The sequence below is a fragment of the Coregonus lavaretus genome (genome assembly GCF_964263955.1).
Source record: "Coregonus lavaretus genome assembly, chromosome: 12".
Taxonomy (NCBI): domain Eukaryota; kingdom Metazoa; phylum Chordata; class Actinopteri; order Salmoniformes; family Salmonidae; genus Coregonus; species Coregonus lavaretus.
Window position 1 is genome coordinate 48,572,753 of NC_139999.1, and position 20,000 is coordinate 48,592,752.

General features: G+C 42.6%; 1 protein-coding gene across 1 annotated transcript in view; it reads right to left on the bottom strand.

Annotated features, from left to right (window-relative positions):
• The window catches only part of LOC311138870 (plexin-A1-like), a 183,435-nt gene that overhangs the window by 65,624 nt on the left and 97,811 nt on the right, over positions 1–20,000 (bottom strand). The window contains exon 9 of the mRNA XM_084173664.1: positions 19,516–19,716. Coding sequence (XP_084029790.1) covers positions 19,516–19,716 — 201 coding nt within the window. The remainder of the gene's footprint in view (positions 1–19,515; positions 19,717–20,000) is intronic.

The following is a 20,000-nucleotide window of genomic DNA, read 5'->3' on the forward strand; positions in this document are numbered from 1 at the left end:
TTAGCAGATGCTCTTATCCAGAGAGACTTACAAATTGGTGCATTCAACTAATGATAGCCAGTGGGACAACCACTTGTATTTATTTTTATTTTTTATGGGAGGTGGGGGAAGAAGGATGACTTTATACTATTCCAGGTATTCCTTAAAGAGGTAGGGTTTTAAGTGTCTCTTCTCTCTCTTTCTAGGTAGAAGTGTCCTAGTGACTATTAACAGTCTGGACTGAGTCTCTGGAACTAAAACACCAAAAACACACCCTCACTGGCAGAGGAAGAATCTCACACACACACCAACTTTCCTTCTCTATTCTTATCATCCTCCACATCAAAGTTTCCCAGAAATAGCATCTATTGTCCTCTGAAGGCGTATGAACTCCCTCAAAAGGTCTCCATCCCTCCTTCCCTCCCTACCTCTCCTCCTTCTCAGCGGGCCACCCAGTCAGCCTGGGAAACACTAAGAAGAAGAAACAGAGGAAGATGGAGAGAGGACAAAGGAAGAGACTAGCTAATAGGTCCCGAGAGAACGGTTGATTTCTCTCAACCTTAAACCTTGACCCTGGTCATTGGCTAGTAGGGCCAATGGGGTCTCCCCATCGTCTTCCTGAACAACCAATCCGAACATGGTATGACTGCACACGTGCAAATGCACGCACGCACGCACGCACAAGCACACACTTTTGGCCACTGGGGGGGGGGGGGGGTTCGGGTTTTGTCCCCACACAGGGACCTACTGTCGAGAGGGGATGTAGAGGCCTGTTGTTCTAGCAGACACGTACACAACACAGACAAGACCCCCCTGATAAACTACAGACATGAATATTTATTCACAGTGGGGTGGCATGGTGTGGGTTAAGGGGAAAAGGAGGCAGAGAGGTTAGGCCTCATCCATACCTCCCTCTCCATGTGTACACCAATGCCTGATTAATGTTTAATAGCTCCAAGCCTCAAAGGACCAGACACACACACCGACCCTCCGAGGGAGAGTGGGATATGCAAAAACCACATTTCCAATTCACACATGCGTATTAATACACACTTGAAATAGGACACACACACGATTTATTCACATAGGTATATTCCACTAACACAATGTGGCCAGAGCATGAACGTTCTAGAGGTCGCCTGGTGAGGTCAGACACATGCCAATGTTTCTCTCGCACCGACATGCCCAGACATGCAGTTCTGTAAAAAACTGCTGATAAACTTAGTTAGCCCATATGCTAAGGATAACAAAAATAAAAATAAACATTAATTCCTGTTTACAAGATACCACTTGGCTTGGGTTTATCTCATATGTATTAGCCTGAGCCTGAGAATGTTCCTCTTTCACTAAATGTTCCTGTTTCATAAGATGTTCAAAACAAAACAAACGGAGCAGCACAAATTAACAGCTTGCATAAAACTGTTCTCCCCAGAGAGACGTGGAAGTAAACAAATACAAACTACCCTGGGAACGATCAATGAAGCTAAAGGAGAGAGAGGGAGAGGGACTGGAGAGACAAAGAGATGGAAATAAATAGAGAGAGAGAGAGAGAGAGAGAGAGAGAGAGAGAGAGAGAGAGAGAGAGAGAGAGAGAGAGAGAGAGAGAGAGAGAGAGAGAGAGAGAGAGAGAGAGAGAGAGAGAGAGAGAGAGAGAGAGAGAGAGAGAGAGAGAGAGAGAGAGAGAGAGAGAGAGAGAGAGAGAGAGAGGAGAGAGAAATCATGAGAAAACAAAAAGAGAATTACTTGACACATTGGAAAGAACAAACAAAAAAACAGAGCAAACTAGAATGCTATTTGGCCCTAAACAGAGAGTACACAGTGGCAGAATACCTGACCACTGTGACTGACCCAAACTTAAGGAAAGCTTTGACTTTGTACAGACTCAGTGAGCATAGCCTTGCTATTGAGAAAGGCCGCCGTAGGCAGACCTGGCTCTCAAGAGAAGACAGGCTATGTGCACACTGCCCACAAAATGAGGTGGAAACTGAGCTGCACTTCCTAACCTCCTGCCAAATGTATGACCATATTAGAGACACATATTTCCCTCAGATTACAGCGATCCACAAAGAATTTGAAAACAAACCCAATTTTGATAAACTCCCTTATCTACTGGGTGAAAAACCACAGTGTGCGATCACAGCTGCAAGATTTGTGACCTGTTGCCACAAGAAAAGGGCAACCAGTGAAGAACAAACACCATTGTAAATACAACCCATATTTATGTTTATTTATTTTCCCATTTGTACTTTAACTATTTGCACATTGTTACAACACTGTATATATACATAATATGACATTTGAAATGTCTTTATTCTTTTGAAACTTCTGAGTGTAATGTTTACTGTTAATATTTATTGTTTATTTCACTTTTGTTAACTATCTACTTCACTTGCTTTGGCAATGTTAACACACGTTTCCCATGCCAATAAAGCCCTTAAATTGAATTGAATTGAGAGAGAGAGAGAGAGAGAGAGATAGAGAGAGACAGAGAGCGAGAGAGAGAGAGAGAGAGAGACAGAGAGCGAGAGAGAGAGAGAGAGAGAGACAGAGAGCGAGAGAGAGAGAGAGAGAGAGACAGAGAGAGAGAGAGAGAGATAAAGAGAGAGCAAAAGAGAGAGAGAGAGAGAGAGAGAGCGAGAGAGAGAGAGATCGCTCTGACGAGAGATAGCTCAAGGAAGGAAAGATGGATAACTTTTTTGGGACTAAAACTTAATTATGATAAGTGTACTATATTACATATTTGATCCTTAAAAAATACAACTTTTACATTACCCTGCAGTTTACCTATAGAAAGGGCTGATGGTGAAGTAGACATACTTGCTATTCATATCACAAAATATAAATGAGCTCTCCACAATTAATTTCAATAGAAAACTAGTACCTGCAACCATGGAGAGGTAAATACCTGTCTATTTATGGAAAAATGACACTGATTAACTCCTTGGTCATATCTCAGTTTACTCACTTATTTATGGTGCTGCCTACTCCTGATGATTCTTTTTTCAAATCATATGAGCAAAAAATATTTAGCTCTATCTGGGATGCTAAACCACACAAGATAAAGCGTGCCTATCTATCTACAGTGCATTCGGAAAACAGTGCATTTGGAAAGTGTTCAGACCCCTTGACTTTTTCCACATTTTGTTACGTTACAGCCTTATTCTAAAATGGATTAAACAAAACATTTTCCTCATCAATCTACACACAATACCCCATAATGACAAAGTGAAAACAGTTTTTTTGACGTTTTAGCTGATTTATTAAATATAAACAGAAATCACTTATTTACATAAGTGTTCAGACCCTTTGCTATGAGACTCGAAATTGAGCTCAGGTGCATACTGTTTCCATTGCTCATCCTTGAGATGTTTCTACAACTTGATTGGAGTCCACCTGTTGCAAATTGAATTGATTGGACATGATTTGGAAAGGCACACACCTGTCTATTTTAGGTCCCACAGTTGACAGTGCATGTCAGAGTAAAAACCAAGCCATGAGGTCGAAGGAATTGTCCGTAGAGCTCCGAGACAGGATTGTGTCGAGGCACTGATCTGGGGAAGGGTACCAAAACATTTCTGCAGCATTGGTCCCCAAGAACACAGTGGCCTCCATCTTTCTTATATGGAAGAAGTTTGGAACCACCAAGAATCTTCCTATAGCTGGCCTCCCGGCCAAACTGTGCAATCCGGGGAGAAGGACATTGGTCAGAGAGGTGACCAAGAACCCGATGGTCACTCTGACAGAGCTCCAGAGTTCTTCTGTGGTGATGGGGAAACCTTCCAGAAGGACAACCATCTCAACAGCACTCCACCAATCAGGCCTTTATGGTAGAGGGCCAGACGGAAGCCACTACTAAGTAAAAGGCACATGACAGGCCGCTTGGAGTTTGCCAAAAGGCACCTAAAGATTCTCAGACCATGAGAAACAAGATTCTCTGGTCTAATGAAACCAAGATTGAACTCTTTGGCCTGAATGCCAAGCATCACGTCTGGAGGAAACCTGTCACCATCCCTACGGTGAAGCACGGTGGTGGCAGCATCATGCTGTGGGGATGTTTTTCAGCTGCAGGGACTGGGAGACTAGTCAGGATCGAGGGAAATATGAATTTATTTATTTTTATTTCACCTTTATTTAACCAGGAAAGCCAGTTGAGAACAAGTTCTCATTTACAACTGCGACCTGGCCAAGATAAAGCAAAGTACAGAGAGATCCTTGATGAAAACCTGCTCCAGAGCTCTCAGGACCTCAAACTAGGGTGAAGGTTGACCTTCCAACAGGACAACTACCCTAAGCACACAGCCAAGACAACGCAGGAGTGGCTTCGGGACAAGTCTCTGAATGTCCTTGAGTGGCCCAGCCAGAGCCCAGACTTGAACCCGATCGAACATCTCTGGAGAGGCCTGAAAATAGCTATGCAGCGACACTCCCCATCCAACCTGACAGCGCTTGAGAGGATCTGCAGAGAAGAATGGGAGAACCTCCCTAAATACAGGTGTGCCAAGCTTGTAGCGTCATACCCAAGAAGACTCAAGGCTGTAATCACTGCCAAAGGTGCTTCAACAAAGTACTGAGTAAAGGGTCTGAATACTTATGTAAATGTGATATTTCCTTTTCTTTTTTTTCATGAATTTACAACAATTTCTAAAAAACAGTTTTTGCTTTGTCATTATGGGGTATTGTGTGGAGATTGAGGAGGTAAAAAAAAAAACAATTTAATCCATTTTAGAATAAGGCTGTAACGTAACAAAATGTGGAAAAAGTGAAGGGGTCTGAAAACTTTCCGAATGCACTGCATATAATGAATTTGAAATGGGTGGGTTGAGATTATCAAAAAAACTTAACTTATACAAAAGCTTTACTTGAACCCAAAATGGTTCTTAAGCAGATTACTAAGAAAAGCTCATCCATTGTTTAAAATTGCTTTTTTTCCATTGTGCAAATTGCCATGTCTAATTTTCGATTATTTCTAAATGAAACCTTTTTCAAAGTATCTCTCTTTTTCAAACAAGCATTGCAGAGCTGGTTACAATTACAATTTCATCCCCCTGAAAAGATAGAACAAATTATACAACAAATATTATGGTTGAACTCAAATGTGCTGGTTGATAAAATACCTGTATTTATGGAAAAGATGTTTGAAAAGGGTATATATATATATATTTTTTTATATTATATTGTAAATTGGAATGGTAGAGTTATGTATTTTATGGAGTTATCGGAATTGTATGGGAAGGTCTGCTCAATATAGGAAGAGGCAGGTGGCAGCGGGAGGAGGTAGGGAACTGCCTGTCTGCCCAATATATAGGATCAAAACTGGTAGAGGAACAAAAATAGCATGAATAGGAAAGTATACCAGTTTAATTGGGGGGTTGGGGTCTCCGATGGTTGAGGGGCAGCTGTCGGGGAACTGTGGGGGGATCTTAGAGGGCCGGTGGCCGATAGGTCTCTGGTTCGGGTCCCAGTTTTGACTTGGTGGGAGATCTGTCAGCGTTACCCTGGTTGCTTCTGTGGGTCGCTCTGGATGCGAGTCTGTTAGATTGACTGAATGTAATGTAAATGTTGAGCGGCTTCACTGCAGGTAGATTGCATGTCTTAATATTCAATAAAAAAGTTTAAAAAAGTAAAGGTAGAAGAGTGATAAGAGATACAGTAGTAGCCTAGATACTAGGACTGTGATGGTCATGGAATGTTGGATGCCGGTTATTGGCCAGCCAAATCTGTTGTGAAATGTAATGTAATGTTGTTGTTTTTTAATTGTATACAACTGCCTTAATGTTGCTGGACCCCAGAAAGAGTAGCTGCTGCCTTGGTAGCAGCTAATGGGGATCCATAATAAATACAATACAAATGACGCGGTTACCGTAATAACCGTTCAATCGTCTTTTTTTTAAGACGCACATTTTCTCCTCTCCTCCACTCCTGGCTGCATGTGCTGCCATAGAAATAGAATGAATAGAACGGGTGTCCCCATTCAAGTCAATGATGGAATAATGGGTGGACTGGCGGCCATTGCGAGAGTACCCATAGGAGCAAAAGCTGGAAGGAAAAGCAGGAAGTGTACCCATCAATATGTGATATGATTTGTTGATTAAACTCAACTGACATTACAAGAACTCTACATTCCATTGCATGAGCCACATCAGTTAACATAATTTGAATGAACATTACCATGGAAATTATCACAATACCGGGCAACCATTGCGAGTGTACCTATGAGTTTACCAGTGAAATTGCCAGGGTTAGAGGTTCCAAGCCCGTTTTATTCATTCCATTTCTATGTGTGCTGTTGCTGCAGGGAGGAGGCGTTGTCTAGGCAACCAAATACTTTTTTCCAGAAAAGGATGTCATGGCTTTAGAAGCTTCTGATAGGCTAATTGACATCATTTGAGTCAATTGGAGGTGTACCTGTGGATGTATTTCAAGGCCTACCTTCAAACTCAGTGCCTCTTTGCTTGACATCATGGGAAAATCTAAAGAAATCAGCCAAGACCTCAGAAAAAAACCTCCACAATTCTGGTTCATCCTTGGGAGCAATTTCCAAATGCCTGAAGGTACCACGTTCATCTGTACAAACAATAGAACTCAAGTAAAAACACCATAGGACCACGCAGCCGTCATACCGCTCAGGAAGGAGACGCGTTCTGTCTCCTAGAGATGAACGTACTTCGGTGCGAAAAGTGCAAATCAATCCCAGAACAACAGCAAAGGACCTTGTGAAGATGCTGTAGGAAACAGGTACAAAAGTATCTATATCCACAGTAAAACAAGTCCTATATCGACATAACCTGAAAGGCCGCTCAGCAAAGAAGAAGCCACTGCTCCAAAACCGCCAGAAAAAAGCCAGACTACGGTTTGCAACTGCACATGGGGACAAAGATTGTACTTTTTGGAGAAATGTCCTCTGGTCTGATGAAACAAAAATAGAACTGTTTGGCCATAATGACCATTGTTATGTTTGGAGGAAAAAGGGGGTTGCTTGCAAGCCGAAGAATACCATCTCAACCGTGAAGCACAGGGGTGGCAGCATCATGCTGTGGGGGTGCTTTGCTGCAGGAGGGACTGGTGCACTTCACAAAATAGATGGCATCATGACGAAGGAAAATGATGTGGATATATTGAAGCAACATCTCAAGACATCAGTCAGGAAGTTAAAGCTTGGTCGCAAATGGGTCTTCCAACTGGACAATGACCCAAAGCAAACTTCCAAAGTTGTGGCAAAATGGCTTAAGGACAACAAAGTCAAGGTATTGGAGTGGCCATCACAAAGCCCTGACCTCAATCCTATAGAAAATGTGTGGGCAGAACTGAAAAAGCATGTGCGAGCAAGGAGGCCTACAAACCTGACTCAGTTACACCAGCTCTGTCAGGAGGGATGGGCCAAAATTCACCCAACTTATTGTGGGAAGCTTGTGGAAGGCTACCCGAAACGTTTGACCCAAGTTAAACAATTTAAAGGCAATGCTACCAAATACTCATTGAGTTTATGTAAACTTCTGACCCACTGGGAATGTGATGAAATAAATAAAAGCTGAAATAAATAATTCTCTCTACTATTATTCTGACATTTCACATTCTTAAAATAAAGTGGTGATCCTAACTGACCTAAGACAGGGATTTATTACTATGATTAAATGTCAGGAATTGTGAAAAAATGAGTTGAAATGTATTTGGCTAAGGTGTATGTAAACTTCCGACTTCAACTGTACATACACATCCTTTTTATAAATATATTTCCCTTTATTATCTTCCAACCCCACCACCCCTTCCCTAATTGGAGTAAACTAGTGAACAACAACGCTTAGGCCTCTACTTCCAGCTTATACATATTACCTACATTTTATGGACACAGTCAATTTTACAATAATTCTATTTTGTTTGTTTTTACTCCTGAACTTCCTCTACCCTCAACCTCTCCGATCATTTTCAGGATGTCCATCCGGTTTGCTTCTATATGCCATACCATATCTTTCTAACTGTGCTCTTTCACAAAAGCTCTCAACATATAACCTATATACTTATTATGCTTATTATGTACACAGAATGCTTACATTATTAGTTATCTTGTTGTTATTGCTTGTTGTTAGATGTTATTAGTCCCATCCTTCAACTCCATTCAACACCACCCATCTATCTCTTAATACCATCCATATTGGATTTCTACTTGCCATATATTTCAACTGTACTGTGATGTTTTACAAAAGTTCTGAACCTTTCTATTCTCATTGTTTCTACAGATTGTAAATTGAAAATAAACATTTTTGCTAAAAGTATTATTATATTATTGATCGATTGACTATGACTTTTCAGATCACCCAGTAATGCTATCTGCAGGGTTAGCTCCAGGTAAATATTGTAATCCTTTAGCCATTCCTGGACATGTGTCCAAAAACAAGCTACAAATGGACAGTACCAAAACAAATGATCTAATGATTGTCTCTTCGCAGCAAAATTTGCAGAGCTGGGAAGATTGTATCCCCATATAAATAACATTCTATTGGTTGCAAGAATTTTATATAATAATTTAAATTGAAAATTTTGAAGTTTTGAATCCGGCGTTGTTTGGCGTATCAGTTCATAAACACTATGCCATGGAATTGGTACGTCAAAAATCTCTTTCCAACTATTTTGCAATCTATATGGGACGGCTGTCAATCTTGTTTGCTACAACACACCGTTTTACCTACCTCATACAGTATGTATATACTGTATACTAGTTAAGGCCTCATCCTATATAACTACTGCTGTACACACCTTTTCTATTCATATTCTGTCCATAATGTCTATACACACCATTATATACACATATGTTTATATTCCGGACTCAGACATTGCTCGTCCTAATATTTCTATATTTCTTAATTCCTTTATTTGTATTTTTTAGATTTGCATGTATTGTTTGTATTGTTAGATATTACTGCACTGTTGGAGCTAGGAACATTAAGCATTTCACTACACCCCGCAATAACTTCCGCAAAACATGTGTAACGGGACCAATAAAATGTGATTTGATTTGATTGCTTGTTTCAGCAAGGATCAACAAAGACTCATCACGTTGTTAAGAGTCCATGTTACCGCAGAAACGGACTCAACCACAAGAATGCCCGGCCGTCCCGTCTTATGAAGGTTATTATATTTTCATGACTGTCTTCATCCATAACCGTCGGTTACACGGTTATACGGTAATTGTGCCAGATCTAGATACAGTAACAGAACTGCTCCTCGGTTGAAAAGCGCAGATGATAAAAAACCACACAAGCCAGTGTTCTTGGAGAAAAGAGTGGAAACCAGGAGGGAAGGGAGTTAGTGAGGGAGGGAAGAAGGGTGGCAACAGGCAGCACAGCAAATGTCTCATGCAACAGCCTGGTCTCATAGACTAGACGTAACATAGTAACAGTAGATCCGGGACACTCAAATTTGCATTGATGATGTTACGTTTGGTATGGTTACATAAGACAGAAGGTTCCTTAAGGCAACAACGAAAGGAGGGTGTTTGGTCGGGGTGGATGAATGGGCATATAATGCAAATGTCTAGCAACTCAAAGGTTGCGCGTTCAAATCTCATCACCGACAAATTTAGCATTTCAGCTAATTAGCAACTTTGCAACTACTTCCTACTTTTGAGCTACTTTGCAACTACTTAACATGTTAGCTAACCCTTCCCCTAACCTTAACCATTTAACATAACCCTAACCTTAACCATAGCTAACGTTAGCCACCTAACTAAAGTTAGCATTAGCCACCTAGCTAACGTTAGTAACAAAATATTGCACATTCTTAACATTTTGTACGAATTGCCATTCGTAACATATCATACGACTTATAATTCGTAATATATCATACAAAATGGATGATGTCATTCACAAATTAGTACATACCATATGAAACGTAACATACAGTGCCTTGCAAAAGTATTCACCCCCTTGGCATTTTTCCTACTTTGTTGCATTACAACCTGTAATTTAAATGGATTTTTATTTGGATTTCATGTAATGGACATACACAAAATAGTCCAAATTGGTGAAGTGAAATGAAAAAAATAACTTGTTTAAAAGAATTATAAAAAATGAATAACGGAAAAGTGGTGCGTGCTTATGTATTCACCCCCTTTGCTATGAAACCCCTGAATAAGATCTGGTGCAACCAATTACCTTCAGAAGTCACATAATTAGTTAAATAAAGTCCACCTGTGTGCAATCTAAGTGTCACATGATCTGAGTATATATACACACCTGTTCTGAAAGGCCCCAGAGTCTGCAACACCACTAAGCAAGGGGCACCACCAAGCAAGCGGCACCATGAAAACCAAGGAGCTCTCCAAACAGGTCAGGGACAAAGTTGTGGAGAAGTAAAGATCAGGGTTGGGTTATAAAAAAATATCTGAAACTTTGAACATCCCACGGAGCACCATTATATCCATTATTTAAAAAATGGAAAGAATATGGCACCACAACAAACCTGCCAAGAGAGGGCCGCCCACCAAAACTCAGGGCACAAGGCAAGGAGGGCATTAATCAGAGAGGCAACAAATAGACCAAAGATAACCTTGAAGGAGCTGCAAAGCGCCACAGCGGAGATTGGAGTATCTGTCCATAGGACCACTTTAAGCCGTACACTCCACAGAGCTGGGCGTTACGGAAGACTGGCCAGAAAAAAAAACATTGATTAAAGAAAAAATAAGCAAACAAAAGGCATGTGGGAGACTCCCCAAACATATGGAAGAAGGTACTCTGGTCAGATGAGACTAAAATTGAGCTTTTTGGCCATCAAGGAAAACACTATGTCTGGTGCAAACCCAACACCTCTCAAAACCCAGAGAACACCATCCCCACAGTGAAGCATGGTGGTGGCAGCATCATGCTGTGGGGATGTTTTTCATTGGCAGGGACTGGGAAACTGGTCAGAATTGAAAGAATGATGGATGGCGCTAAATACAGGGAAATTCATGAGGGAAACCTGTTTCAGTCTTCCAGAGATTTGAGACTGGGACGGAGGTTCACCTTCCAGCAGGACAATGACCCTAAGCATACTGCTAAAGCAACACTCGAGTGGTTTAAGGGGAAACATTTAAATGTCTTGGAATGGCCTTGTCAAAGCCCAGACCTCAATCCAATTGAGAATCTGTGCTATTGACTTTGGGGGGGGGGGGGGGGGGGGGGGGGGGGTGAATAGTTATGCAAGCTCAAGTTTTCAGTTTTTTTGTCTTATTTCTTGTTCGTTTCACAAGAAAAAATATTTGGCATCTTCAAAGTGGTAGGCATGTTGTGCAACTCAAATGATACAACTCCCCCCAAAATCCATTTTAATTCCAGGTTGTAAGGCAACATAATAGGAAAAACACCAAGGGGGGTGAATACTTTCGCAAGCCACTGTATCATACTAAATGGAATCATACTACATTTAAGTTTACTATGTTACGTCTACACCCAAGTCCAGGTTGCATGCAAGGGTCACACACAGATCCATATAATTAGTCATGATGAAGGGGTACAGGAGCGAAAGTCTAAAGATATCAATGTGCCAAAAGCTAGCCTATGCCTGTGTGCGGTGCTCAGATACTCCCACACCCCCTCTCTTTTTCCTCACCAGCCAGGTGAAATTGACAGGTACGTAGCCACCAGACTGTAAGACAATGTTCATGCGATGTTTGTTTTCCTTTGCCTTCTCTTTTGTTCAATGTTAAAATTAGACCGCTTGAGGTATTACCGAAACGTGGATCCTTTGAACAATAACTTTTCAACCTGCTTCGTGCCATTAGTTCAGGCAACTTAAACAATTATTTAAAGCAAGGTAAACAACCTCTATTGGGAAATAGATGGATGAAACATGTAGCTCATTGATAAACAAAGTGATGGAAAAACTATAATGCCGTTGGCAAGGTGATTAACCTTTTACATGAGGAATAATATAGACTAATTGACATCCAGAGACCATGTTGTATCGACCTTGATAAACCCCAACACACGCACAAGCACACACACAGACGTGCACACTCGAAACACACACAGAAACACACACCGACACAGACAGACACAGACACACACAGTCCAGATATGAAGGCATAATCAAGGATCAAGTGGTAATCCGCCTAGGATTAGTGTGGGGTCAGTCAGTATGGAATTAGGCCTGGCTCATAACATGACTGCCTGGGCTAATCTGGCAAGCATAACAGGATTGGAACAGGGCCAGAGCAAGTTAGGATCTTATCATATCGCCACCACATTTTTTTTTATTGATAAAAATACACAGAGGAAGGAAAGAACTGCTGGCTCGGGGAAATCGTGGAAAACTGCAGCCATATTCGTACAGTCCAACCCATGTGCATATAGTCCTGGCCATTTCAAATGAGAAGCTGCGGGGGTATGAATTTTGTCAAATACAGCCACTCTTTCGCTGCCCATCTCACTAACTTGGTCACTCGCTCCTAACACCATTTGTCCTCCTCTACGTCTCCATCTCGCTTTTTCCCCAGATTTACGGATACCATGCACGCAACACACCATAAAACCCTGCCATGAGGCATTTCTTGGAGGGAGGGAATAAGGAAGAGAGTATGGGAGGCATGGGGGGAGGCAGAGAGGGAGGGACGGTGGTGGATAAGCTGACATATGCTGATAGCCGGTCGGCAATTCATTCTTATTTAGACAGGACAGCGTTATGGGAACTGTGTACCGCCTCACCCATCAGGAGAAGGAGAAGGAAGAGGAGGGAGGGAGGGAGGAGAGGAGGGGACTGCTGAACTGAACAGCAGGCTGAGAGAGTGGAGAAGGGGAGAGAGGAACAAGGTTGATTCCTGATGGGAGGAAAGGAGTGGATAGGTGAGGAGCAGTGAGGGTAAGGCTGTTGAACAGTGGTGTTGTCTCCCTCCCTCTCTCTCACTAAACACACACACTGACCCACACCACCCTAATTAAATAAGTTGCCTGCCTTATCCCGTTTTAACGAGAGACCTCGGTGGCAGGCCCCCTGTTCATTATGTCCAGTTAAACCATGCTGTGCCATGCTATACCATACTTGACTGGGCACCCCCTTCTCTGTGGAAGGACAATCATTGATACAGTGACTCCTCATTATATCCAGTGTTTTTCTAATGGGTCAGTGCTTTCACACCCTTTCAGTGTAGTGCATATGCAAGACTATCTAAGCCTCCCTCCTTTCCTCCTTATTACACTCATCCATCTAGAGGGGAGGGATAGTTGGATAGAAAGGAACAGGTCGGTTGTATCTGTACGTTTAGTGATCACCATTATCCCTGCAGCTACACTCTGCCTCTATATCTCTGACCTCCTTATTCCCCTCATCCTTCTCTCATCTCCTGTGTCCTCCTCCTGTCTTCCAAATGTCTCTCTCACTCCATCGCAATTGCGTTTCCTGTGTGCCCCCCTCTCTCCGAGCAATCTTCTTGGATGTTTTCTTGCTTTCTGCTCATCTCTCCCTCCCCTATTCCCTCTAACCAGCCTTCTCTCTATATCTTTTCCACTCTCTCCTTCTTCCTGTAAGCCCCCTCTCTCGCCTCTTTCCTTCTACCCCCGCCCTTTGCCTCCTTCCTTCTCCTCTATCAATTCCTCAGCCCAATTTTCTAACCGCCTGCCCCTCTTGCCCACCTTCCCCCTCTCTTCTCCTGTTCCTGGGTCCTGGGAGAGGGGCTGGTGAGTGTCTCAGCGCCCGACTGCAATTCATCATCATTTTATCAGCGTCCACCTTAATTGGAATCCATCAGGCTCTCCCAGTGCCCTTCATTTTTGTTTAGAAAGAGCTGCTGTCCGCATGCATGCACACTTGAAATGAGAGGAAGAGCTGAGCACAAACAATATTTTTCTCCTTCCTTCCCGTATCATTTTCTCCCCCGTTTGTTTTTCCCTGACTTTCCATCCCTTTCTCTTTTTTCTTAACAGAGGAGAAGTGAGAGAAAACGGGAGATGGAGTGTTTTATCCGACTGAAGGTAACGGTGTAAAGCCGGCGCTGATACTATCTGTCCTCTCTCTTTATTTTCCCCCGGGGAGGGAGGGAGGGAGAGTGAGAGAGGGAGGAGGAGAGAGAAACACCAAAAAATGAGGAAGAGAGAGGAAAAAAGCGAGCGAGAACAAAATACAGGAACCAAGAGAGAAACCACGAGTGAGACAAATGTATTTTCATTCTCCCACGCTAAATCCTCTCCACCCCTCTCCTCGTCCTCACCTCCCCTCTCCAACTAACAAACCAAACAACCAAACTCACCAACTCACTCACTCAACCCTGCATCTGCTACCTCATCTTATCCCCTACTCTCTTCTCCTCTCTTCCACTCTCCTCTCTTCTTTTCTGTCATCTCCCCTTTCTCTCCTCTCTTCTCACATTTAGTTCATTCAGCAGATACTCTTATCCAGAGCGACTTACAGGAGCAATTAGGGTTAAGTGCCTTGCTCTAGGGCACACCGACCGATTTTTCACCTAGTTGGCTCGGAGATTCGAACCAGCGACCTTCGGCCCAGCGCTCTTACCCGCTAGGTTACCTGCTGCCCTCTCCTGCCTTCTCCTCCTCTCTCAGTGACCAGCTGTGGTCACTTATTGACCCTAGTGACCCTGGCTTCAGCAGCCTGGCTGTGTTTCCTCTGTTTACCGGCTCCCATGACCCCCTCTGATGGGCTGGATGAGAGGAGAGCGCCTGAACACTGTCAACAAAGCGGAAAACACACACACACTCTAGGTCCTATCCCTTGTGAGACTTGAGACCAGGGGAATGTGTGGTTGTGGTTTAAATTTTTTTACGGGCGGCAGGTAGCCTAGCGTTTGAGAGCATTGGGCCAGTAACCGAAAGGTCACTGGTTTCAAATCCCAGAGCCGGCAAGGTGGAAAAATCTGCCATTCTGCCCTCGAGCAAGGCAGTTAACCCTCAACAACAAATGCTCCCCGGGCGCCGATGATGTGGATGTCGATTAAGTCAGCCCCCCGCACCTCTATGATTCAGAGGGGTTGGGTTAAATGTGGAAGACACATTTCAGTTGAATGCATTCAGTTGTGCAACTGACTAGGTTAAATTTAAAAAATATGTTATTTCCTTATATATTTCAGGGAATGATTTATACATATATCAGCTCTGTCTATTAACGGACAGTCACTGTGTATATACAGTATTTTATGTAATTTTTTAAAGGAACTTTTTCTTCTTCTTTCATCTTGAAACACATTGCCACAGCCTTCCAAAAGTATTGTACATAAAAAGTCTTAGATCAAGCTTCTATGGACAATATACTATTGAGGAGCTGCTTAGCTACTCTTTATTACACTAATTATCCTGTACAGAGCTCATTTATTGTTCTCACCAGGGTTGGGTACGTTACTTTCTAAACCTAATACGTTACAGTTACTAGTTACCTGTCCACATTTGTAATCAGCAGGGGCGCAACTTTCACTGGGGACATGTCCCCCCCCCACATCCTGAAATTGCATTTGTGTCCCCCCCCAGTTTTATCATTGGAATGTGATACAAAACGAGGCAATGGAGTGCTTTAGGACCATGTCGACGCCTCCGAGCGGTCGGATAGGCTGTTTGGAGTGTTTATCCGACTGGTATATATATATATATATATATATATATATATATATATATATATATATATATATATATATATATATATATATATATATATATATATATATATATATATATATATATATATATTCTTTTTCGCAAACATCCTTTCTGAATTTAAATAATTCAAGAAATAATCCTCTAGTTTTTCTAAAGTATATGTAATCTGATTACAATACTTTTGCTGGTAACCTAATAGAAATGCCATAGGATAGGAGAGATACATAACCCCATAACAGATACCGACAGCCAATACCGTACGAGGCAAAGATAGACATCCATGTAAAAGGATCAGTATACAGGGAACAGTAGTATCCATCACTTGGACACAACATGATCCATGATCTGCGCCATACAGATGATATGAGACAGAATGGGTGTGTCTTAATAGTCTAGTGGTTTCCTTGACTCATCTCCTCTCCTTCAGAACTGAAAACAAGAGTGAAAGCTGTATGGAGGAAACTGGCCACAGGTTTGCTTCCACCTTTCAAAACCATCTCTCTCTTCCTCCTCTGCAATGAAATCTCTCTCCTTCCCATCTCTTTTCCCTCCTTCCTTCACCTCATCTCTCGCTCTCTTCACTCCGTTGAGTGATGGAAGATGAGTTAACAAGCTGACAAGAATACTCTAGTAAAACACTGTATTTCAACATAGTCTGGGCTAAACTTAATTTAGGATTCACATCCATGTGTTGACTATTGATCAGCAGGACCCTGCAAGATCCTCTCGTTCCGCACACAAGCAAGCACACGCAAGCAAGCACACACACACACACTTACCCCTCTCGCCATGTAACTCTGCACTCACCATAGCAAGGTGTACCCACAGCATACCAGATGAGGTGAGCTCTCTATTTTTACTGCAGCATAATACATGATTCATATCATGGAAGCAGCACAGTGAGCAGCACAGCCCAAGCAAGGAGCAACTGGCTCACATGGAATGATGTGCATTGGAAGAACACTGGTAAGATCGAGAAATGGAGATCAATATTTGGGACGACTCCTTCCATTCCAGTGAAATACCTTTCTGAATTTGATTAAAATGATACTAATTCCATTGCTTTTAAGTAAGTAACAACAACTCCTAGTAATGTAGAACGTAGCAGTAAAATCATGCCACAAAAGTGTTGCGTCTTAACAACAAAGCAATGTCATAACAATGGAGTTAGCGTAGGCTTCAATGGACGCTGGTATTATCATACCAATAAAACACAAGTTAGCATATAAAACGAGTTGGATAGCTAACGGCTAAGAGCTAACCACTAAGAGCTTATAGTTAACCGCTAATTAGCCTACTAGCACATCTTCCTTTCAGCTATCATGTGTAGAAATACTGTTTTGGCCTGGCCTGAGTCTGCTGTTGATTATCGCTGGCTGCTACATTTAACAAACAATCAATAAGGGGCCCTCTTTAGAGACAGCGCTATCGCTGGCTAATTGATCTTCCTTCAGAAACAATGGGGGTTTTGGTGCACGGCGAGCTAATGACTAGCTGTCGATACAGACAGCCTAGCATTTGAGCCTTACGCTATGCTAACTTTCAAACACACTAGCATTGCTAAATGCTAATCATATGGCAACAAGGCTAAGCCCCGGGTCCTGTTGGACATGCTGCATGTGTGCGTGTTTAGCATAGTGAGTGAACCCATGGCTACATATCTCTAGCGTGTATCAACATGCACTTGTAGGTGTTCAAAGCTAATTAGTTTGATTCTCTGAAGGCTTTCCGGGGTGTTGTGGTGTTTCTTGTCTGCAACATGGCTGACGTTTCAAGTCTAGGGGGCACCTGTTTGACAGGATACCCAGAGAGGTGACACCCCTAATACAAATAGAAATCAATATGGCTGCCTTCCTTGGAGGTGTTGATAGGACGAGTGTCCTATGAAGAGAGAGAGAAACAAGCAGCTATGGAGGAGAGAGAAAGATAGAAAGGGGGGTGAGAGAGAGAGAGAGAGAGAGAGAGAGAGAGAGAGAGAGAGAGAGAGAGAGAGAGGAAAGATGGATAGATAGATAGATAGATAGATAAAGACCTTCCTAATGATCTGAAGGAGCCAAACAGGAGAACCAAAAGCCTAGAGACAAATATAATCTATAATGGTCATATCATGGTTATAATTGGAGCGTCATAATAGGTGACACAAACGTCCCCCTCTTGACCATCTAGTGAGGATGACCAATACATCACCCTGCCTACGCCCCAACCTCTCCATGAGACAGAAAGACAAAAGAGGAAGAGGGAGGAAGTTAGAATAGAAGAGGGAGCGAGTGAGGGTAGAGAAGGACAACAAAACGGAGAGCGAGTGGGTTAAAAGAGAAGGAGAGGAGAGGTGAAGGGAGAGAGCGAGGGAGAGGGGGGAAAGAGGGGGATAGAAAGATGGACAGGGAGAGAGAGAAATGTAGAGAGAGCAGGAGAGAGAGAGAGAGAGAGAGAGAGAGAGAGAGAGAGAGAGAGAGAGAGAGAGAGAGAGAGAGAGAGATGGGGAGAGAGTGAGTGTGAGAGAGGTGTAAACATGATCAATCCTGTCTTGACTAGGTTCAAAGATGACAGGCTTCCTCTCCACATTTTCAGCCTCAGTGAAGCGCATCGTCACTTCTTATCTCGCACACACACACTTCCTCATTTGCTACTCGACTAACATATGGGCCCATGCACGTGCACACAGATGCACACTCGCGCACAAGACTTCCAACACACCCTTCAGCATGCCCTCTGCTAACAGTTATTTCCTACAAACCTAAAACCGGCCAAACTCCCTCTAAACATGACCACTGGTCAAAATATTAACCACCAACCCATTGATCTATTGAATCAGGTGCATTCCTGCTGGGCTGGAAAAAATGTGCACTGACCAAACTCCATCTAGACATGACCATGGGTAATAAAACCAATCAGCAAACATTTGGTTTATTACACTGAACAAAAATATAAACACAACATATAAAGTGTTGGTCCCATGTTTCATGAGCTGAAATAAAAGATCCCAGAAATGTTCCATACGCACAAATGTTGTGCACACATTTGTTTACATTCCTGTTAGTGAGCATTTCTCATTTTCCAAGATAATGCATCCACCTGACAGGTGTAGCATATCAAGAAGCTGATTAAACAACATGATCATTACACAGGTGGACCTTGTGCTCGGGGCAATAAAAGGCCACTCTAAAATGTGCAGTTTTGTCACAACACAATGCCACAGAAGTCAAAAATGTTGAGCATCACAGTTGCATCACAGTTGCATGCTGACTGCAGGAATGTCCACCAGAGTTGTTGTCAGATACTTTAATGTTAATTTCTCTACCATAAGCCGCCTCCAACATCATTTTAGAGAATTACTTTTTTTTTTTAAGGTATCTGTAACCAACAGATGTATATCTGAATTCCAAGTCATGTGAAATCCATAGATTTGTATTTATTATGGATCCCCATTAGCTGCTGCCAAGGAAGCAACTACTCTTCCTGGTGCCCGGCAAAATTAAGGCAGTTATACAATTTTAAAGCATTACAATACATTCATTACAGAATTCACAACACACTGAGTGTGTGCCCTCAGGCCCATACTCCATTAACACATATCTACAACACAAAATCCATGTGTACGTGTGTGTATAGATTAGATTGTGGCCCGTGTAGCTCAGTTGATAGAGCATGGCGTTTGCAACGCCAGGGTTGTGGGTTCGATTCCCACCGGGGGCCAGTATGAAAATGTATGCACTCACTAACTGTAAGTCGCTCTGGATAAGAGTGTCTGCTAAATGACTAAAATGTAAAATGTAAAATTAGGGCCTAATGAATTTATTTCAATTGACTGATTTCCTTATATGAACTGTAACTAAGCAAAATCTTTGAAACTGTTGCATGTTGCGTTTATATTTTTGTTCAGTGTATATCAGGTGTGTTAGACTTTGCTTTGTTGAGTGTGCTGTGTTTGTGCTGGGCTGGAACAAAACTGTGCACCACCACTCACCGAGTTCTTCTGACACTGGATGCTGGTGCTGTTGAAGCGCAGAGCGGTGACTTTGTGTTCCTCTCCCTGCACGTGGAACACACACTCGTAGTTCCTCTGGCCAGACTGGGGCTGCGGCAGGTTGCGGGCGGCCAGGGTGATGGGCTTGGTCACGCCCACAGGGATGTAGATTTGGGTAGAGGGCAGGATCTGGGGACAGTCCTGGAGGAGAGAGGAATGGAGAGATTTAGGTTATTCAGGTATTCATGTTGTTGTGTCAAGTTTTAATGTGTTTATCTGATCTGGAGCGAGTCCTGGAGGAGAAAGGGAGAATTAGGGTAATGCCTTCATTCATGTACCGTTGTGTCAAGTTTTAATGTGTTTATCTGAACTGTGGAAACCCTGGAGGAGTAGGGAAGGCGGAATGGAGAGATGGCGGGAGATAAGGAGAGGTTTGGGTTAAATTATTGTTAATAGATTATGTCAAGTAGCCTTTGAGTCACAAT